The 23,609-nt window shown below is 40.2% G+C and overlaps 1 protein-coding gene across 2 annotated transcripts; it reads left to right on the top strand.

The window, feature by feature from the left end:
- The first annotated feature begins 1,010 nt into the window (after positions 1–1,010).
- On the top strand, positions 1,011–23,219 carry map6a (microtubule-associated protein 6a). 2 transcript variants are annotated; one of them, XM_040149951.1, is made up of 4 exons: positions 1,011–2,066; positions 18,118–18,331; positions 18,506–18,720; positions 23,078–23,219. In XM_040149951.1, exons 1-4 carry the CDS (start codon positions 1,348–1,350, stop codon positions 23,217–23,219), a joined length of 1,290 nt encoding a protein of 429 aa, XP_040005885.1. In that variant the 5' UTR covers positions 1,011–1,347. The 2 variants fall into 2 exon arrangements, with proteins under 2 accessions (XP_040005885.1, XP_040005886.1); XM_040149952.1 differs by lacking the exon at positions 23,078–23,219 and adding an exon at positions 19,023–21,067.
- The last annotated feature ends 390 nt before the right edge of the window (positions 23,220–23,609 follow it).

Here is a 23,609-nt window from a genome sequence, read left to right as displayed (position 1 = left end):
TACAGTACCCGCAGCCACCGATAAACAATAAAGTGAATGCACTCAAAGAAAAAGGAAACATCATCTTTTAAAGCTTAAGAGCTTATATTGCTTCTAAAAATGAGCTGCCAGCCTCCATTATAAAAATGCCTGTGTTTAGATAATGTGCTTGTCTTTCAGATGTCTTAGAAATTGTAGTCCAATGTGAAACAGTCCCCCGAGGTGTTTAAATGTGTTGGCATTATTCATGTGTTCTACTATTTGGTGTCTCAGTCTGCCAACAATGGACAGTCTTTGTCACAAAGGAAATTTTGCATGAATCCGTAGCCTACATTTAACGGTGTGGACCATTTAAAAGGTTTGATAGGCTATATTTAAAATAATTTTTTTTAAAAACCTGTTGTTATACCAGCATATCAAAAATAAATATAATATGAATTTAAATCCATTGTGAGTGGCAATATTATCCTAATTAATATTTTCTTTTTTTAGCCAATTCATCTAGTATTATTCGGACATTTCTTTTTCCCTAGTAATCATTTGATGTTATTATATATCCTCCGAGAATATATTGATTCACTTTTTAATTAGATTATAAATCGTTTTGTTTTATCTGACGTTAACAGATGTCTAAACGTTGAGGGAAGACGGACCAAGCGTCCCTCCTCCTGTACCATTACGCTGTGTGCGTTATGACAAACCCTTTACGTCAAGTTCGACGTGTAAATCAGCCTTATAACGGAAATTGCTTTTATTTAAATTTCAAAATTAAAGCACCAGGCCTACCTGAGTTTTTAATGCAACCTACAGTGTACTGTATGCTGTGTTCAGAGAATTTGCCAACTCATGATACACACCACTTTCAATGTCCTCTGATTTCTTTTGGCTGTCTTTTTATACACCATTTCGCCTGAGCGTCACCAAAGCTGTGACGTTTCCACGTTCAGCCGGAAGTTCTTTCTTTGATATGCTCCGTCGCTTGGCGGTCTTTACCTCGGCTCCAGTTTTGCGTCTCCGGGATGCTCAGCAGGCGGGCGGGGTCGTTCTTGCTTGCAGAGCGCTGCCGCGGGGTGATGTAGCAAGACGTGCGGGACAGAGCGGACACACAGGGAAGCAGAACTAACGTCAGTACGGTTGTTGTTGTTGTTTTAAGCTAAACTCGTTAACATATATGTCAGTGTTTTAGAAGTACGATGGATTTACTTAACAACGTAATCTAACGTCAACAACATTGGAGCCATACGTGCAGCCTAACACACGGACATCTTGTTTTTCTCATATTGGGACACCGGGGTGTAAAGAAAACATTTCTCCTTCATTTCGGACCCGGGGGAAACTGCATTGTAGTGGAGCTCTCCGAACCTCACCATGGCGTGGCCCTGTATCAGCAGGGCGTGCTGCATGGCCCGCTTCTGGAACCAGCTGGACAAGGCTGACATTGCGGTGCCTTTGGTCTTCACCAAGTACACGGACGTCTCTGAGATGCAGCACATCCAGCTGCAGCCGCCCGTCCACCCGCCCCAGTCCCGGGTCGCCATAGAAACGCAGCCGTCTAGCGCAGAAAGCCGCACCACGGCAGCCGCACGCGCGCCGCGAAGGTGCGTCTCCGAGGAGCGCGTGTGCAGCTCGGTGATGCGCGAGGACTTCAAGCACTGGAAAGTGCGACCGGAACCGAGCTGTAAACCCAAGAACGAGTACCACGGACCGGAAACGCCGTTCAACAGCGAGACCCAGTACCAGAAGGACTTCAAACCCTGGCCCATCCCGAAAAGGTACGACCACCCCTGGATACCCAAACCACCTACAACCATCCCCTCCGGCGACGACCGGGATGCGGACAGGTCCGGACAAGCCAAGCAGCACGTGGTGCTGGCGAGTGGGGACATCGGCGTGGAGAAGAGCGCTATTGCCGACAAGGTGCAAGAGAAAGACCTCCTCCAGGGGTCAGAGAGGAAAAAGCGGTCCAGTAAGCAGCAGGGGGAGAAGAAGGTTGTCCCGAAGGTGGAGGGAGAGAGCAGAGGCAGGGCGGCGGCGGACGCCGTGAACAGGCAGATCAAAGAGGAGATTTCCGCCGGCAGCTCATACAAGTAAGTCCATCCACTGCCTGCCATCGGTAGGTTGAGTCCTAAAGTGGGAGTCCAGAGGCCTCAGGCGTCCATATGAAGGGGTCATAGGGGTCGAAATTGGTATTGAATAAATCATACTTTTCTTCACTCACTCAATTAACTGGAAAACCGTTATACAGGCGATAAATGCGTATCAGCAGAAGACACAAGCAATCTTTTGTCAGGTGAAAACCTGTAAAAACTGTACACAACTTAATGGGGTGTGGGTGTGCGTGTGTGTGTTTGGGGGGGGGGGGGGTGCAACATCCGCACCATAATATTTTAAAGTCATATTACACTATGGGATTGGTATTTGCAGTCGATAACCATACGTACACAAAGAATTTAAAATGGTGTACATTAATGAAATAATCATTTCCACATACTCACCAATTTACACAAAAGAAGTGGAATTAGCAAATGTCATAGTTATGGGCAACACAACAAATGATGCATCCTGTTCACCTAATATTGAATGACGTTCTTTATTTTGGAACCAAGAGTCACTTTATATTTACATTTTTTTGACACATTTGACTCTACTGTAGTCCCGCTTACTGCTAAAATTAGGAATTAGCCACTCCCAAAAAGTCTCTCTCCAGAAAAAAAAAAAATGAAAATCCAACCCCTCCTCCTTTTCCGAACACCCTCCCCCCTGAGGAATCTTTTGTACAGTCCCTTATTTAGTGGGGGTCCTTTAATAAATGGGGGGCCTTGCCTTGGGGAAAATCTTTTAACGTCGCAGTCCATTAAAAGGTGAATGTTTTGGTAGTGGTTGCATTGCTGGCCTCTGAGAAGTGTGAAGCTTTCTCTTTTTAATTGCTGATGACTAAATTACCACTTAATCTTAGTTATTTCCCAATTACTGATGAACTTCGGAAGCTTGTTTTCTTGAAACAAGCAATTCAGAGCGACACACAGCATTTTTTGAAAACAAACAGGGCAACCACCCTTTATTTTCTCCATAGAGGGGAATTCAATTAAATGGAAAGGGCAAGGTGGAGTTATTGTCAACACTGTTGATGTTTAGGCCCACTAGGCTAATCTCTGCCCTATTATGCAATGTTCCCGAGGATGATGGGTACTGGTGGATGGATAAGCATCAAGTCACGCACATCGCGGTCACTGTATGCTTGCCTCGTATTTATGTCCTGGGAAGGCTCCCTGCTAATTGTGTGAGATGATGTGATATATGAGATCCATTTCACACTTGAGCCTTCATCTTTGTGTTTTGTTTTGTTTTGTTTTGTAGACGTTTTTTTGTCACTGCCATACTGGGTATAGGTTTTTTTTGGAGCGTTCTTACCATAAACAGTCATATCTCAGTATTTGTGTTGAATTAGAATTTTTGAAACATTTAATTTGATTCAGTGTTCACTTTCCAGGATGTACGTTTTGATATTTTTTGCCAAGTGTTGTCACAGAATGCAGGTTTGAGTTGAGACAGGACGCTCGGTCAAAGTGTGATTCGGCAGGCTGAGGTGAAAGCTGCTATGTGAGATCAGTGAGTCAGTCTTACAGCTGTTTGGTGCTTTGCTGCCGTGCCTGTGCTGTTGAGCAGTCCTCAGGGTGCAGTGCAGGGCACTTTCCCCCCACATGGCATGAAATGGCTGCACCGTGACAAGCAGAAGCCCAGTCATCCCTCTGTCTTCCGCTGCGGAGACTCAAAGCAGGTCAACTGTGGTTTCATATCATAGATAATGTGCACACAGTTAAACAGCACACGTGATATATATAAATTTTGTGAGATTTTAACTACAGTTTGGTTGGAATCGTTCATTTGTACAACTAAATTCGTGAAACAACAAAACAGAAAGATCATCACATGTCATCACAAGATAAAGGGCTAGCGGGAAACAATAATTAATAATGTTGAGTTATTTCCCAGCTCTACACTGACTTCCATAAAGTGATGAGTAAGAAGTGCTGTGAAAAAAACATTGAAATAATAGCCATTTATCACCAAAAATATCATCAAACTGAAAAAACATTGCATACCATTAAGCTTTGTAAGATCAGTCCTGACAAGGAATCTTCATTTTGGTTTATGCTAATATTACTATTAACCATAAAACAACAGAGATGTTTCTGTCATGGAAAAAAATTCTTAAAGAGACCATGAAATAAATTTACATTTATAAATACACTAAGTATTACCTTCCCTTTTGCTGCATGTTTTAGTTAATCTGTGCTGTTTGAAGATGTTTTCTGCTGGGGCCAGTCTTGGGTTCTCATTTTGTGCAGCTAAACTAAAGTCTGACTGATTGGACTGAGATATGTGGATATACTTTGGGTTTTGGCTGTTAAACACAACGTTGTGTTATTTTTGAGATCCTTCAAATATATTTTTAAGAATAATAGGCCAATAGACAAAAGTGTTTTCTACCCTCAACAAGATTGCACAAATTAGTATTTTGTTCACACACATTAAATCAAGAGCATAAATTTCTAAATTTCGGAACAAGTTATTTTTATCTCCATGACATCTCCTGGGCTCTGTAAGACTGTCATATAATTTTGTTAAGGAAATTTTGTTAGCATGCTGATATCCCCAGAGGATAAATCCTCATGACTTTGGTGATAACCTGACGTGTCCTCTAGCATCACCGTAAGGTTGACATTTTTTGTTATTGGTAAAATGTCTTTACATCTACTGAATGTATTGTCATGACATTTGGTACACATTTAGTACACAAGCTCTTATACTCAAACCACATTCATTATGATCACACCTACCAATCAGATGAGGGAAACATCTTCAGAATAAATTGTAATTTTTAATTCAGCTTTGGAGATCCCCTAACCTTTCCTTGTGAAACTAATGGCCTTCCCATCAGCCTCAGGTGTCCTTTGTGTTAAGTGTAAAACAGCATGTTAGTATGCTAACTTGCTAAGCTATGATGGTGAACATGGTGAACATTATATCTGGTGCACATCAGCATTTTAGCATTGTCAATATCAGCGTGTTTACACACTGATGTTAGCATTTAGCTCAAAGCACCAATGTGCCTAAACACAGCCTCACAAAGCTGCTCGGGTGTAAACTCTCAGCCTTGTTCAATTGTTAAAAGTCCTGCTTGAACATATCTTGGTCACAATGCTTAAAAGACCAATTTAAGACATCCTTGTCAAAAATGTTTATTGTTATAATGTTATATGTTCATAAAGAAAAGAGAATATCGGCTGATAAAATCAAATAGTGATATTGTCATTAGCCTCAAAAATCCTGTGTTGGTCAAGTTACAGTTGCAGTGAAACCTTTCTCACTCTCTAAAGTGTAATTATAGTTGTGTATAAACTCTGTAGCAGGAACCAACTTTCATTATGGAACCAGATGAAGTGTCTATTCAAAGCCAGCCCTGCTCTTCCATTGTCCTGGTTTGTACCAGGCCAATTAAACATGTTCCCCTCAGCTCTATTTCCTGATGAGGGCACTTGCTGTTTTTATAAACTTTTATTTATCCAGCTTGCTGAACACAAAGGCTCTTTTTCTGCAGTGCACCTGGGAAATGTAAAAGGCAACTATAGTTCTTTTATGCCACTGTTAACTATTTCTTTTCTTGCTTGAATTGGTGCAGCATTTTCGACCAAAAGCCTCCTGGTCTCGAGCCCCATCCAGCCTTCATCTTGCCGCTGCATTATGTTTAAAAGGCCATTTTCTGCATGAGAATAAGTCATGAGTCAGAGGCAGGAGTTGCTGGAATCTTTGTTAATGTTTTGTTTTTGCTACCAGTACTGCTGTAAGAGACAATGGCCATTTTTCATCTTGCCAGGGGTTTTTTTTGCATTATGCAATGCGTGGCTTCTAATAAATGACATTCAAAGAGCAATTTGCATAAAAGAATTATCAAGCAAATGAATGAGAATGACAAATGAGAGTGGAGTTTCATCGCTGACGATGAGTAAGGCAAGTAGTGCAGGTTCACTGAGTTCAGAGAGGATGAGAGATACTGAGGAGGCATGAATTTTTTATTTTAGTTTGTGTCACATATCATAGCTCAATATTTTTCACAGCAGTGCAATCTCAGGAGCTTCTTCTTTTGATTTTCCTCTCTCATGTTTTTCACCTGGGCACATAAAGTCCTCCGTCTTTATGACAAGGATGCTCAATAAACTCAAAATGAGTTTGTCTTTTATGTCACGTTTGCAGAACATAGCATTTGCAGCAGCAGACAGTATACTGTAAAGAGGCCAATGGATTCTGGTGGATTTAAAAATGATCCTCTTAGAGAGCCTGCAAAGCTTCATGTTTTCCGGACAAGCAGTGAATGCAGAAACACCGATCCTGCTTCAGCTCTGAGACTGAGACAGGACGAAACTGTAAAAATGGCAGGTTGTTATCTCAGACGTCCCAAGATAACTAATTTTCCCCCAAACTGCTTTGATTTTTTTGTCTGTTGTTGTCTGCTGATAGTAGAAACCAGTGTTGTTTCGTTTGTGCGATGATTCCACATATTGTTGCCAAAATGTAATCCTAACAACTCAGCTGATATCCAGTATTCAGTTGTTGCGTCAATTCAGAGCTCTTCCAGCTAAAGCTAACTGTCTTATGTAACCACTCTTATCTGAGTTTATCATATCTGATTGCAGTTAATTCACAAGGAAATATCTTCAGATATGATTCATAATATGAATGAATTATGTAAGATGCTGTAACCAAGTTAAACTTGTAGTTGTAACAAAACTCCGACCATTGTTAATAACTGAAAAATTGCACTTTGGTACAAACTGGCAGTATCATTTTCATAAAACACCTAAATAAAATGCTTCTTCATTAGAGGGTTTAAAATGGTGGCTATAGTATGTCTGGTGATTGTTGTCTCATTGGAAATTAGCATAGCTTTAAATTGTTCCCATTGTAAAGGAACAGTTACTGACAATACCAAGAATACTTGTAAAATTTGACGGAATGACAATCCCCTATAATACTGCAGTGTGCTGTTTCCATTGAGCCACTTCCTAAGAAGCAACAGAATGGCTGTGAGATAGAGCTGAGGCCAAATGATCCCAGGAGGAAGTATAAACCAGAAGCCAGTCTCTAGACCCGCTGACGCACCAAGAAACGCTGCTATGAAGTGAAGCTACAGTACTGCGCGTGGGCAGATTCACTCCCTGGAAGACTCTGAGAGAAGCTGGCCAGCCCTTTATCTCAGGCCAGCACTAGTGCAGAATTAGAGCCAGAATCACTGTGGTCAGTGTCAATGATAACTGCACAGAAATTTGTCCCAAAAGTTCTCAGATGTATTTATGGTTTACAGGATTTAAAATTGGAGTCTAACACAGAGTCACATACAAAGGCAAAATTCCATGCTACTCAGCATCCATGCACAGAATAGGCATTAGAGATACAACTAGCTGTTAATTTCCTTACTAATATTAATAATATTTTTACAATCAGTTATTCGCTTGGTCTTTAAAAGGTCAGAAAATTGTGAAAAATGCTCATTTCAGTTTTCGAGAGCCCCAAGTGACATGATCAAATAGCTTGTTTTGTCAGATGAAAACAACCCAAAGTCCTACATTGTTCAAAAAACAATGATATAAATCAAAAAGCAGCAAATCCTCATATCGGAGAAAGTGGAACTAGCAAATGTCTGTCTATCACAATAGTCACTGATTGAGTAATTAATTACTCAGTCAGTGACTATTTGGACCTATCTATTTATCTATCTTTCTATCTATCTATCTATCGATCTATCTAATGAATTGACATTATTTGTAGAATTATCGATTTTTAACTTTCATTGTGATTTGCATTAATGTGTGGATGTAGGACAAATACAGTATATTTTGAATAACCTTTTAAAATTCTGAATGCTGTAAGTATTCCTTCTTCATATTTAGATGATTTTGTAGTATGTTCTGTTGAGCAGGTTATGTGGTAATTATGTTCTTACATTCCTCTGAGCTGTGGGAAGTGGGTCTGCTTGCAATTAAAGTTTTGATTCACATTATTGATTTGGGATTTTAAAATACAGTTTGATTATTTTTCTCAATTGGAATCCCTTACTGAAGTAAATCTGATTTGCCTTTTTTACTCTACTCCTGGGTGGTTTTCTGTGGCCTGCCAATAACCTGTCGTCCTGATTTTAACTGTGATCATGTGTCAAGACAACTTGTGCAGCTCAACATGGTTTGCATCTGCACTGCAGAAATTTGCCGGCACTTGCTTTTTATTCTTTTCTCTCATGACTCTCCCTTGGTGCATGGTCCAGATTGTGCCATGTTAGAGCAGGGTTGCATGAAGCTCAGCAGTGCTGTACCCTGGCTTGGTTCCACCCCTGTCAGTGCCAGTGTTTGGTTGTAGTGACGAGGCCTTTCTCTGCACATCTTCTCCACCGCAGCGGGTTAAAGGGGTCAGCCGTCCAATGCGGCTCAGGTAGTATGTTAGCATAGTACGGGCCTCAGTGACTGACAGAGCTGAACAAGATCTTCTGAAATAAATGAGTAGAAGATACAGAAATACAGAAACATTAATATTAAGATCACATTCTTACTTAAACCTAATGAGGGACCCTTACACTGTGGAGGATATGACCCTATCTCACTCCTAAATTCATAAAAGAAACATATATGTAGCAAATTTTCCACGACAATTAGATGAAACTCTACCTAAACTCATTCACATTGACCAGATTAGTTTTGAAAGATCCAGACAAATTGCAGATAATATGAGAAAACTGTTTCACGTAATACATTACAACAATTTGACAGTTGAACCACCAATTGCGGTATCTTTTTTATCTTTTTACCGCATCAAATGGTCATACCTTTTCAAAACACTGAACAAATTTAATGAATGATATTTTACTGAAATACTCAATTCTTAAAGCCAGAATAATCACAAATAGCATAGTCTCCGAACCACTGAAAATTAGATGAGGGACGCCTCAGGATTGCCCTTTGAGTCCTGTGCTTTTCGTTTTGTCATTAGAACCTCTGGCCACATTGATTAGACAAAACCACAATATCAAAGGAAGTTCAGCCCCAGTAACAGAGATGAAAAGAAGTCTTTTTGTAGATGATATCCAGCTAACATTATCAGATCCTCCAACCTCCCTTAAAAACATTCTTGAGACTTGAGACTTTGTATTTCTATTTCGGGATATAAGAATAATTGGGATAAGTCTGAGGTTTTACCTTTAAATGCTCACTGCCACAAATTCCATATTGCTAATTTGCCCTTTAAATGGTCGCCTGATGGAATGCGTTATCTTGGTGTAACTCTGAAGTCCAATATATATGATATTGCCCTAATTAATTTAAAAGAAACTCCTAAATAATGTCATACATGACACTGAAATGTGGAAATCTCTCCCTCTAATTATTTGGGGTTAGATAGATAGTTTAATAGGCAGATTGTTTTACCAAGGATTACTTTCCCCATGGCAGCTATTCCCTTTCCCTTGGATAAAAGATTTTTTAAAGAGGTTGATACAAGAATTCATATGGAATAACAAGACTCCAAGGGATGGCCGCAATAACTTGTATCTAGACAGGGAAAAGGGGGGGGGGGCTTGGCTCTCCGAATGTGTATAATTATTACATTGCATTTAACTATAGATGGACTTTGACATGGGGTTATGGCTTTAATTCAAGAAGCACAAGATGGGAAAGTGTAGAACAGGAAGCCTTAGACATGTTAAAAGATAAGGTCTCGTTGCAAGGGCTGTGGTATGTTCCCGTATGTAAACATTGTTAACCCTTTGATTCAGTTCTTGCCCCATTGTAAAAATATTCCAGAACTTGATCAATTTTAAGATTAATAACTCTCAAACTTCGTGTTGAATGGCAGGCCACATAGAAATGATGACTGGGATTCCAAAGGTTTTATAACTGTAGATGGTATGAGAAACACACATGACAGAAAACTGAGAACTTTTGCTCAGCTTAAAGCTACATACGGTATTGAAAATGAAGCCTTTTTAAGATATATGCAAATGAGATCACAATTGATATGGGGAGAAAATTGGAATGTAGTTCAAAGAAATTGGGTAACCGACATAGGAATATCCTTTGCAGAGTTAGCAGGACGGAGATCAGCTGAAAGAGGGAGCGGCTTTAAACATTCCTTGAGACGATCTCCATGGAAGTAGCTGCATCTAATCTTTCTGAGGTTTATAATCAGAAACGACATAATGCACGTGGTTCGTAAAATACTTACCTTCCCCAGAATCTTTAGACATGCTCCCGCAGCAACATGAACGGTCCATATTTCCTTTATTTTCTTACTCTAATGGATAGATGGCTTGAACTAAACTGTATTTTGTTTATCTTATCCTCTACACCCTCATCTCAATAAGATGCATGTAATCGCTCTAGTTTTTTTCTATTTTTTTTCTTTTAATTATTTATTCATGTTATTTTAATCTCTATTGTTTAGGGTCCTTGAATTTTTTTGCATCTGCATTGATGTGTAGATAAAATATACAGCCTCATTTTCTGTTTGTTGGAGTAACCAATAAAAGATCAAATGAAGAAAAGGAACAGTATTAGTAAGAGAAAATAGAGAGGGAGCTTGTTCAGAATGTGTGTTAAGAGATGATAATTTCCTCTCACTTGTGTGACACAGACTTAACAAAAATGGAAGCTTTGAAGTATTGTAGGGTTACTTACTGGATTGCATTTCAATGAAATGTAAAAAAAACTGGGAAAGAACCAGCAACTCAGTGTATGAAAATGACGCACAGCCAACACATTATCTGTGCTCTGAAAAAAGACTCCTCAGCTACACTTTAGCAATTGACAAACAGTGTTCAAGTAAACGGTTCTCTGTCTAGTACACTCTTATCTTCCACAGGGTCCCCTCAGAGCTGCGTTCTTTCTGCGCTTTGTTTTGTTTTGTACACCAAAGACTGTCAGACGTGTTATAAAGACAGGTATGTTCTCAAGTATGCGGATGACACTGGAGCGGTCAGCTTTTTGCACATTGAGTAACGGAGTCCAGTGGTAGAAGAATTTGTCAGTCTTTCTTACAGCTGAACGCGTCTAAGACCAAAGAGATGACTTGAGTGACTTTTGAAGGAGACCCACTTATAAAGGGGACATAATCTCAACCATTATTAAGGGGGAGCTTGTGACAGCAGTCCCACCGTTCAGATACTTAGGAACCATCCAGGATGATAAACTTACCTTTGATGCCAACACTGATTTGATTCATACAAAGGCAAACCAGAGATTGTTTTTCTTAAGGAGGCTCAGAAATGTTAGTGTTGAGAGGTGCTCTATACTTCTTTGATTAAGTCAGTTTTAACATTTGCTATGATCTGTTGGTTTGGTAATCTCAGTGTGGAAAACAAAAACTTGTTGGGAAAATTTGTGCTTTAAAGTTAGCGGTGTTAACTTAAGTGATCTTTGCCACTTGTATCAAGTAAGAGAGCTCAGGTCATCGCATTGGACTCCCTGCACCCTTCATATTATGAGGTTGAGGCAGAGGTTTTACCTCCCTCGAGGTGTAACAAATAGATACATGAGGTCTTTTATTCCTTCAGCTGTTGCAAAGTGATTTGGTCTGTGACTAGCTGTGGATGTGAAACAGTGCTCCCTTTCCTTCTCTTTCCTTTCCTCATCTATCTATTTATTTTATTTTCTTCTGCTGATCTCTGTGATAGTTTAGTGAAAGGTGACACTTTGACAACAGTGGCATTGGCCTGTGTACTTATTTGTGTAGGTATGTATATATTGTTTGGATTATCATTTTTATTAATTTTTTCATATTGACTATTGACTACTGTCTGTAAGCCAAATTGCCTTATTCTATTCTGCTATCTAATTCATCAAAATTACATCATGTCACACAACTCTTCTCCAGTACACCCTGCTTTATTCACCAAAGTTTTTTCAGCTATCTTGCCTTCATCAGTGTGGAGTTTGAAGTCGTTTCCAGTAGAATCTGGTAAAATTTAGTTAGAGATGAGTTTAGAAATTAAGGCTGAAATAGTAGGATTTTCTGCTTTGTACTGAAAACCAGAGACTCAACCCTTTTTAGCTACTGATATGTAGATTGAGATGAAAGATTGTATTTGACAGAGAATATTTTGAATACTTGGTTGTAGCATTGTATGTTTTGTATTTATGATCATTTTCTCTTGTAGATTTCTGTCTTTACTAGGAGCAAAGATTGTGTTTTGTAAAAACTACTTTAAAAAGATGATTTTTTTTTTTGTTTTTGTTGTTGTTGTTGTGTATATTTAGGCTCTAGATGGGCTAAGTCACACGACTCAGAGACAACCATGATGAAGAAAAGATAGCCGAAAACATGGTGAATAAAACATGGAGCAGCGGGGAAGAGTTGTGCGAGGTGTTATTAGTGTGCAATTTTTCTGACAAGTTCTTGATAAAATACCTACTATGACATGAAACACATTTAAAAAAATACAAAAAAAAATTGTTTACCAAGTATGTTCAGTACCTCAGTGCCTGCCAGTGCTTGACAGTCTCAACGAACTGCTACTTTCTTCGTTTCTCAGTAAAATGCCTACATCTGACGACCCCAGGGCACTGAGCGCTGAGAAACTAACATTTGCAGAGCTGAAGGGAACGGCCTCAAGTGAACCTCAGCCTGTTTTCATGTCCGTGATGTACAGTAGCTAGTCGATGCAGTAGATACAGTTCTGTAACATGACAAGCACTGAACCAAGAAAGCTTTCTGAACACTCATTTTTTTAAAAGTACCAAGTACACACTGACCTCCGAGACACAGGCTTTATTGTTGCACAGTCATATGTTCATGAATAGCAGCTATGTTAGAGTGCAGACCGGTGTTTCACAGTGTGAAACACCGGTCTGTTTCGAACACTGTCTGCCCTCACAATCTGTCTCTTTCTCTGGCTTTCTCAAACACACACACCCTGTGGTGTCATGTGAGACCTTTATACCCTTGGCCTTGGACATTGTTGTATAACCTGTCTTTGCACTGTTGCTTCTTGGCCCAGTTGAGCATTGAAAGTGGACTTCACCCCTGTTATGTAATAGCACCCTGTGTGATTTCCAGCTCTCCTCTGCACCACTGGAGGGGATTTCTGTATTCAGCAGCCACATCACTGTCACCAGCCTTTGTATCATAAAGAGTTTGCTTTTCACATTATGGTAAAATGACATTTCACGCTTCAGTTTTGTTTAATACTTGAACAGCTTAAAGGTGAGTGCCTGATAGCTAAATTAATGAGCTAATTATTTAGTTAGGAAGATGAAATGGTGAAAGTGAAGGCATTTCCAGTTGTAATTGAAAATCTGTTGAACAGTTTGTAAAATGTCACTTGTCTTGATATTCTGCTGACAGTTTCACAAAGGTTAAATGAAATTCATGAGCAGCTTAAATAACCCTTTCACTGGGACAGTGACAATTTCAGCCATGCTAGCTTCATGGTTCTAGGAACAGGAATACTGGCAATGTAGACATACTGCAGGTACAACAACCACACAATTATAAACCACTGAAAAGACATGAGAGTAGACCTTTTTCACAGCAGACAAAGGCAAGACGTGAAACAGTCTGCAGTAAATCCAGGCCTGTGCCTCACACAATCTGTTGTATGTCGTTTCACTGCCGCATGTTATCCCATGACAACCCTCCACAGGAACCCTTGAGGTCAGAGCCCAGCTTTTACGCTGTGATGGAAAGTCAGACAGCTCAGCTACAGTCTCGTAGCCCCCTCCCCAACGTAATATATTAGAAGATGTAAAATCAATGCGCCTCTCCCTGTCACATACATTACATTAAACAGGATCACGTGGTCTCCAAGGCTGTTTTCTATACCTGCAGTTATTGATTTGATGGTCTCCCATAAGACTTGGCCTAACAAATCGTTCTAATGAGTCTCTGGTACCGCAGCTCGGCCATGTCTGCTCCTCTGTCCACACTTAGTGGTGTTGCCTAATGTAGTGCTTTTCTGTACTACAGTGGCTACAGTTGCATGGATCTGAGTGTTTGCACTGAACTGTGCTTTGTTGGGGGATTGAGTTTGTGTTTGTGACTTCACTGGAGCCCCAGGGGATGACTGAAAGGTGTCATCTAACTGGCCTAAACCAGAAGGCTGTCTGTTTCCCTTTGTAGTTAGTTACTTTTGCAGGAGACGTACTGTAAAACACCATAAAAACTATTTCAATGTTTTGGATGAGGACACAGAGGTCAAATTGTGGGATGTGTATGTGTTCGATCAGGAGTCTCTTTTCTCAGTGATTAATGACAATTTTAAATATTTTATACTTTATTACTGTTAAGACTAGTTAATAACTGCAGTTCAACCAGTAGGTCATTTGTTGTTACTTGTTGTTATTTTCCAACTTTTCATTTTCTGAACATTGGTTTCTGGCTGTAAAAAAAAACAGGCGTAAACAAAGAGAAATTCAAGGCACATGCAATCTGAAGCTTCCCATAATGACCAGAAGGCCGAATGGAATATAAGCTTCATTTTGACATATTACTTATTTCACTTTTTTTCTTTTTCTTTTATTAAACCTGGCAAAAGTTTTGTTGAGATTAAAATCTCTTTTTCAAGAGAGACTTGGCCAAGAGAGCACAGATCTGTAAGACGAATGGAAGGATTTTTCAGTATTTTTTCCTCTTTTATGACATTAATACAGCTGGGTCCAGCTTCTCGATTGTGAGGACTTGCTGCTTGTTTTTGTCTTATGTGATCTTGTTGTCTTTGTGTGGTCGGATAAAACAAACAAGGCTTAAGAAAATTGACATCTGCATTATTCAATATTTTCATACATTTTATGGACTAAACGACACAGCAGATTAGTGATCATGAAAATAATTGTTATAGATGCATCACTAATTTTAATGAAAGTACTGGTGATTCATTTCATTTTCATTTTGTGTGTATTCAATGGGGACAGATGCAACATACTTAGAGAATTGCACAACAATTATCTAATGCAATTTATCACAGCATTTATAGTCACTGCTAATTTTCCAATGCCCGTCGCTTGAAAGGGCTTTAAAATAAGACATAAAACATGTTTACAGACAGAGTTAAACTGTGTGGCTGACAGTTGCGGGCATACTCCTGCCAACAGATACACATATAGCCTATATGCATAGATACATATGGTAGTTTGGTGCAAATGACTGGATGAGTACTGCTGAGAAGGCTGATGCAGAACACATGCTGCAGGCCAGCCTGCTCTGTGTGAATGCCCTACTGCTGACCTTCGTCAAAACTGCTGTGTGAGGACTAGAGAATATCACACCATCAAACTGTGGTGCAGACCTCCTCCAACTTACAGTGCCTCTGACATACTCTACTCTGGAGTAGTAATCTACCACCAGGGTTGGAAAGAGTACTGGGAGATTGCAGTCAAGTAAAAGTACTGTTAATTACAATAAATTGTACCTATGTAGCAAATGTACTCTGAGTAAACATTTATGTGTTACATTTTTAAAAGGGGGAAGGGGAGGTAAAAAATGTTACATAGTGATAATAATGATTTATGATAAAAATGTTAAATTAAAGACTGTCTTTAGGCTACCAGGAATAATGCATGTACACTGTTCCCAGGTGAGAACCGCACCTGAAAGTGATCAATAAATTCCAGTCAGGAACTTTGCAGCCTGTGCATACAACTGATAATTACAAATATGAACTCAATAAATCCTCCTTTCATGAAGGTCATAATGTTCAGTTTTTATTAAAATTGTTTTAGACAGCTGTTGATTCAACTGTATGATCATTCTGGAGGATTTAATGTGTGATGCTGTTGAGCTGTATTGCATTATACAGAGAAGTGTTTCTGTTATTTAACCTACCTTCACTGATACAAATGGGGTTGACAAAATAATAGAAACACCTGGACACCATGATGGGTGTCCATAGACTTTATGTATCAATATTACGCTCTATAAATCAAATGGCTGCCACTTCTTAGAGAACAGACCTCCACCAAAGCCAATGTCAAACAAAATACGCCAGACTTTAGAGAAAAAAAATCAAATTCATAGCAAATGATCCAAATCTGCCGTAAAATTTAATGGGTTCTTCCCTGGCCCATGCTCCATCCCTCCACCAAGTTTGGTGCAAATCGGTTCAGTACTTTTTGCATAATCCTGTTGAAAAATAAGCCAAAAAAGAGATAGATGAAAACATAACCTTCTTGGCGGAGGTAATAAAGCAGCAGAAAATATAAACAACATAAACTCCACAGCAGCTGTAGCCGACAAACAGACAAAACGTGTATTTGTTGATGCTCTCCTCTGTACATTGGGTTACAACAATCCGTCATTTGTTGCACACAGCTGCCTGAACGTTACAGTATTTAAGTATTTAGCATTTAGCCAGACCCAGCATGCACCTTTTGGTCGTGCAACATGGCAGGTTACAAGAACACAATAATACCACTTTGTTACATTGTCGAGACTAAATGTAACTCATTGCTTCCAGCCCTGTGCACCACTTCACATATTTTCTCTAGACAGATTATAAACTTGGTGTTATGCTGCCTACCATAAAAGAGAACTGTTTTTCTAGAGATTTTCTTTAAATTAAGTTCCAACACAGAGGGTTGTCATCAGACAGTCAACTATAAAATAGGGCAATATACACACATGAAAGACCCAAAGTAATCTCTGGTTTGCATCTAGATAATTATACCAGCAATTTATTGATACTTGTAAAGAAGCAGCACAAGTGACGGGGAAGTATTGTAGCCAGAAAATGTATTATCGGTGTTGAAAGAATAGTTTGACATTTTGGAAAATATGCTTATTTGCATTCTTGCTGCTGTCTGTAGACAAATCATGAAGTTATTGCCAGCAGGACGTTAGCTTAACATAGCGTAAGGACTGTAAGCAGGGGAAAACAGCTGGCCTGGCTCTGTCCAAAGGTAAACAAGCCTAGGTCAAAACCTACTATATGGCTGGATCCCCCTCTATCTACCATATACGATATTTTAATACAGCTGAATTCCCAATAGAGCTGTTCTCATTGACATGTTTTTCTGTTTCTGTTGTCTGAAATATAGTCTGAAATTTGTTGTCTGAAATAGTGACTGAAACGTGGCCCATCAAGACAAGATGTTAACCAGCAGTCGCTTCCAAGTCATTTCCAAGCTGCGGCTCTGCTCTGATAAAATCCTAATCTTTATATCCACGACGTTGTCTGACAGAATCACCACAAACATAAGTTAAAGACAATGGCTTTGCTATGATTTCAGCTTTATTTACCTGTAAAATGATCCCTCTGGGAGAAAGTTAGAAGCTCATTCACATCTGTGTCAGCTGCCTTTGGGTCAATTGAATAAGACCCATAGAGAGGTGTCCCTGCGGAGGGCAAGCCCGATCTCACCTGTGGGGCAATACTGGCGACTCTCTTCTATGGAAAGTTGCTAAGGTCTGTCCAGAAAATCGGTAGATTTGTCGCTAGGTGCTTTTGTGAAGAAAAGTTGTTAAAAGGGTGCGAAGGGTCGGTAAATCTAGCCCAAAGGCACTAAGATGGCAACACTGCCTGGCAAACAGGCAGTGTTGCCATCTTAGTGCCTTTGCCCCTAGTGCCTTTGCCCCTGATGACGCAATAGAAACTGTTTGCTCCAATTCCTTTTGAAAGAGCAATGGCCAATGGGGAAACTCCAAAACTTGGCCGGCCAACCAATGGCATAGGTGTGTAAGTGCTGAAACCAAAGAGTTAAAACAAAAACTTGTTGTTTTATGGGGTGATGTGTTGTAGTATTTCTTGGCAGGGCGCAGTAACTTCCTGGAGTCTTGTGTCACCATGAGGTTGTCAGACAACCAGTGGAGAGCAGATTTTTTTTCCTTTGGAAAGAGCAAGGCTAGCTATTTACCTCTGCTTCTAGTCCATGTGCTACGCTAAGCCAACCATTTCTAGACAGGTACAAAAGTGTTATCGATTTTCTCATTTAACTCTCAGCAGGATATTTCCCCATATGTCAAACTATTCCTTTAACTTAAGACCTTGTCACCCTAATCTATGCACTGTCATGACCCATCATTAACAATCACTGTTAATGGGTGTTATAGCGCTGCAGCATGGTAGATTTTCTTATGATTGCTGACTTCCTCCTTTCCACACAGAACTGAATTTAAGGCTTACAGAGATGTGAAGCCTGCCAAGATGATCCGGGCCAAGTCCCAGTACCTGCCACCAGATGAGAAGACCAGCCTAGAGACCAGCTACAGTGCCACCTTTAAGGGGCAAGCCCCACTGCAGCCCACTGACAACAAGGCCCTGGAGAGGAGGAGGATACGCAGTTTGTACAGCGAGCCTTACATAGAACCCACCAAACAGGTGAGATAGCACCTTTCTAACTTTGTAATATGGTTTAAAATGCATGTAGGGAGTGGGAAGAAAGGGGAGCTGATAAAATCTTGAAATTACTGTAATGCCCTAAAACCGCACCAGACACACTTAGAAGTTACTAGCCAACCCAGCAATCTGATTTCTGCTATCCGACATCCTTAGGTTGACAGATATAGTGTCCCTCGCTCTAAACCCAAAAAGCCTGGAGCCACAGCAGCAGGCCATGGCAAGTCAGTGAAGAAACCCAAAGATAAGCAGAGCGCTGCGCTGAAGGGCTCCAAGAAGACGACCTCGGAGAACCAGCCCGAGAACCGGCCGGCGGTGGGGGACAAGGAGAAAAGTAAAGAGATGAACAACAAACTGGCTGAGGCAAAAGAGTAAAAATCATTTAGCACTACTTCTCCTTTTATTTCTTAGTTTGTTTGTTTTTTTGGGGGGGAGGGTCAGAAGCAGAGGCTGCAAAATTAAGGTTCTCATCTTTGTTCACATTATTCTCTTCTTTCCTCTCTGCTCCCCCCTCCAGTCTCTCCTTCTTCTCCTCGTCTTTTTTCAGTCTCTCAACATCCACTCATTCTTCTCTGTCCTCTTTCACTACCTCTTGCCTACATTTTGTACAATAACACTAACACAGGATGTCAAAATGACATGTCATTGCTCCTCCTGCCCCACCCTGTATTAGATCGAGTTGGTAGGAGCATCCTCTTCCTCCGCCATTTGATGCCACCCACCACCCCCACTCTGCTCGCCTCCATCTCTAGGTTGCCATGGCTACTGGCTGCCTGGCTAGCCAATGGATGGCTCTTGTTGCATGGGCCCACCAACAAGCAATTCTGGAGGGTTGGCTTTGATCAGCTGAGCAGATTGCTTTGTTGAGTTTATCAAGGATTTTTTTCCTTCTTTTGGTGTTTTGGTTTCTATGAAATAGGATAACTGAATTGGCACTTTGGATAGGGATTCTCCACTTGCTAAATTAACAGCAAATCTGAAAATCTTTGATAAATGTCCTGCTTGGTTAGTCATGAGTGTCTGACCCATAGCTTGTTTTGTACCTGCTCTGTCATCTTTGCTACTGTTAATTACTGTTGATGTAGAGCTCATGTAGGGCTCTGCGTGTGTGTTGGTTTCAATGTTATTTTGCAATTCAATATCTCATTTATAATTCAACTCTGTCATAGGATACACAAAATTATATCAATTCATCTTAAGAAAAACACCGCCTTTGTTTCCTTCACTCATGTGCAACCCATTCACACAGTGGTATTTTAGTTCACTCAATGTTATTTTGTAACACCCAATTTGTTGCCAACAAGCCATCTGGGTCTCACTTAACTGATTATGCATTACACACCAGTCATTTGCATAGCAGAAGAGTGCTCCAGCTGAATTAGATAACACATGCACTCATAATGACATTTAACATCGGAGTAATAACATTTTTCAGAATCAGAGAGGGATGAGTTTATTTGAGCTAGAAAATGTTTGGCTGAGTGGTTCAGTTTGTATCGTGTCTATCAAGCAGAGCTCAGCGACCATAACTCAGTGTAATCACCTCCAACACAGTCTTTATTAACAAGACTGAGCCCTCTGTAAAGCTTCATGTAGTTATGTAATCGCAGTAGCCTGCACTCAAACACACACCTCCTTTTTTGATCTGTACTTAATAGCAATTTCACATCACCTTTAAAGAGGGAGCTGTATGAATGAAGTACAGATTCTCCTTTGAAATAAATCGTACAATATACTGACATTTGTTCAAAATTGTTTACCAGGATAAGAAGTTTTGATTGCATTTTCTTCATAAATAATAAGTTCACTAGTATTTTATTCTAATATAAACCAATGAGCACAGTGATGTAATGTAAGTGTAACAGCATGTTGATTTGACAAGGCTGAGTTTGTTTTAAAAATGAGGATTCAACACTGGATTTACTTTTGCTTTGTGTGGCAGGTTCAACATGGTGGTGCCGTGATTGTGTGTAAGAGGTATCTAGCAAAGCATACCAAAACAAGCTGTAAAGGCTCTGATTTTAAATTCTGGCTTAATCCAAATTTCTTCAGTGAGATGTGTTGCAGAAAAGGGAACAAAAAGTAAGTTGTATTGTAACTGCTTATCTGTTAAAACTACATATAACCTCCCTTGTATTTATAGCTTATATTTGTGTATACGGTATATTATAGCAGGGCTTCATGTTGGCTGAGTCCTATACTTGGTCCAAAGCACCCAGCTGCATCCTCTAACTCTTAGCGTATATACAAAGAAACACCGATTTTGGGCTTAGAAAGAGCATTGTACAGTCTTGTCAGGGGTGGACCCATCAGTGTGCTCCACCCCCCCCACACACACCTCACTGTTCTCATTAATTCTGCTACTCAACATCCTTCCTTCCATTTCTGTGGTGCTTGAGACAGCAGCAACCATCACCGCCACCACCATGTCTATCCAAGCTGAGCATGCGCCCGGTCAGGAACGAGGGCCCGTCTCATTAGCATTTTGCAGCCTTTGGTTGGGGAACGCTTTGTCATGTAACACAAGGGAGGGGGCTTGCAAGGGCAGTAAATGTAAACAGTGCTTAGCACACCACACACCTGGTGCTATCTTTGTGATTATTAGGCAAATAAGGATAGAAAGTATGGTAAACAAAGTTATGTCTTGGGCAAAAAAAAAAAGAAAATTGACTGTGACGTTCTTGTGTTTCTATCTGCTTGCTCATATTTAATGAAACATTACAAATAAATGCAAAAAGCAGAAAAAGCAGTGTCTTCTTGCTTCATTTTGTTAAGAAGAATGGTTAAAGATTAGAGGTTGCAGGTATCTGTCTGCGTTTCTCTTGTCCCAGTCTTTGTCTTTGTGAGACAGACAACATTGATTAAGTAAATCCACATGGAAGAGAATTTTGCTCTCACAACTTCTTTCTATGCTTATCCAAGATTGCGCCGCATTCTGGCATGAGCTCTGATATCCTCTCCAGGCCCTGCATGTTGCCCTCATGTGAGAACTGAAGAATATATTATTTTTGCACCTTGTCTCAATATATTCCAAGAACTCATCCAATTTATAGAGCAACATGCATGTCAAAGGATGTCCAGAAATTTATTCCAGACTAGTCATGTGCTTCTTAGGCCACTAGTTCTTTAATGTGAAAAACATTTGCTGAGATCACATTCTTCTTTCTCATACTTAGCCTGCTGTCATGGTTAGAATATTTGAGGATCTCACATTTGGATGATGCTGTGTCCAATTTCTTGTGTGCTAATGAATGACATTCTGATTCATTTGAAGGGTTGTGCTAAAACAGTACCACTACATACAACTCTGCCAGCCAATTCGAGATATTGGCTGGGTGCAGACTCTAAAGCAACACCTGTGGGGCTGTGCACTACCCAATCCCAGGTAACCAATCACGAGAGCAACGAAGAAAAAGTAGACCACGAGCCACAAATGCTACTCATACCCATTCATACATGCTCATGGAGTTGTGATTTGCTTTTGTTTTCTATTACAGTGGCAGAGTTTTGTTTTTCTGGTGAACCACAGCATTATTTCCGGTCCACTTTTCAGGTCATAGCGCCTCTGTATTTCTCTTCCATATGGACACTAGTTTAGGGGCTGAATGGGGCTGTCTGACTGCCTGGCCCGCCGTCACATCCTACATGCGAGGTTCCTTAAGGCGCCTTTTCTTAAGGAGGCCACAGGTTTAGTCCAGTCATCCAACATGCAACATCATGAACCTCTGTCAGCTGCAGTTATGCACCCACCCTTCATGGTTAAAACTAACTGCATGACTGTTGGATTATCCACCCAGGGAGGAGAGTGGAGATCACTGTTCCACATATGTAATCACTTGGAATACTCTTGTGAACTGTAGCCATTTGCATCTCAGCTTGTTGTCATCGGTTAAAATTTTCATTCTGTGTTTACACTATAATGACCATTTTTTCATTCTCAATCTGTTCCAAAAGCATGCCGCCACTGTTTTTCTGTTGGACCTGCAATCAGATTTTATGTTTGGTCTAGATAGAATATCTGTTGAGCTTTAGCATGGACATGAGATGAACTCTGTTGGGGTAAGTATAAATGGAATGAGGGAAGCGGCTCTACTTTGGAAAGACAGTTCAAACTAAACTGTAAGTGCATGTTAATGATCTTCACTCTTAATTTGTACTGCTAATATACTTCCACTCAGATGTGATTTAGACTAGTTTTTTCCACCGTGTACTGCATCTTGTAGTTTTCTTTCACAGAACACCCCGAGACCCTCATTACATTATTGGCATCCTGTAATTTCATGTCACTGAGGTTAATTGAGTGGGTCAAGGTGTAGATTAAACCAATGGCCTATATTGATCTAAAAGCAAAGCATCCATCATTAAAAAAAGACCAAATGCTTTACTTTACATCTGTATTCCATCTAGTCTGGTCAAGTTTTCAAAGTTACACCAAGCATTTCATGATTTGTTAGTTGCTGCATTCTATCGATCGTCACAAGGCATTTTTATGTAATATGTGTGGCAAGCAAACAGGAAAAGAAGCCTGTGGTGTATCTTTGTCTGCAACTGAGTTTTCGTCCCTAAAAGAGAACTTTGATATTCTCCTCTGAAATGAGCGGTCACAGGGTGCTCAGCCCAGTTCAACCCGATGGTTTACTGTTGTTCACCTGAGAAAAATGCCTCATCATGTGTCTCTTTCTGTCTCCTTCTTCCTCTCTGGTATCTTAACCATGTACTGCCTCCTAGAGGTGCTAAAGACGAGGTTCTCCGACCCAGTCATCATGATTCCCAGGGTGCTGCTGGAGGAGAACCACCACCGGAACGACCCGAACCTCGGAGGAGCAGTGGAGTCGTACGCTTTGCCCTAGATGTGAACCAGACTGAGTAGATCTGCCTCTGAGGATGGAGGCAGCCACACCTTTATACAGAGACTGCTTCTCTGTACTGTAAATATCTAGTATTTAAGTCGGATTAGGAAAAGAGATGAATGCTACGCACGCAAAAGAAAAAAAAAAAAAAAAAAAGAGGAAGACCACATATTTGAAGCACGCATGTTGGAAACAGCTTTTGGCTCAGAGGTCACAGCTGTTTGACCCAATGGCATTATATCAACGGTGCTACATTATTTCTGGTTTCATGCAATTTATTTTAAACAATATCGCCAATATTGTTAGAAATACCACACCTTAAAGTGCTTATACAACAACTACAAAAAACTGTACTGTACATTGATCAGTTTTAGTGTAAATAAATGAGCATAACTAGCAGGTCGCCATAC

This window comes from Xiphias gladius, chromosome 17, assembly GCF_016859285.1.
Source record: "Xiphias gladius isolate SHS-SW01 ecotype Sanya breed wild chromosome 17, ASM1685928v1, whole genome shotgun sequence".
NCBI lineage: Eukaryota > Metazoa > Chordata > Actinopteri > Istiophoriformes > Xiphiidae > Xiphias > Xiphias gladius.
This window is presented reverse-complemented; position numbering and strand designations above follow the sequence as displayed.

What these genes read in the sequence shown, in the direction of transcription:
- map6a (XM_040149951.1), top strand. Translation starts at nt 1,348, where the DNA reads ATGGCGTGGCCCTGTATCAGCAGGGCGTGCTGCATGGCCCGCTTCTGG. An exon ending in TCCGCCGGCAGCTCATACAA is followed by an intron (nt 2,067 to 18,117) that starts GTAAGTCCATCC and finishes CTTTCCACACAG; the next exon opens with AACTGAATTTAAGGCTTACA. An exon ending in ACATAGAACCCACCAAACAG is followed by an intron (nt 18,332 to 18,505) that starts GTGAGATAGCAC and finishes CGACATCCTTAG; the next exon opens with GTTGACAGATATAGTGTCCC.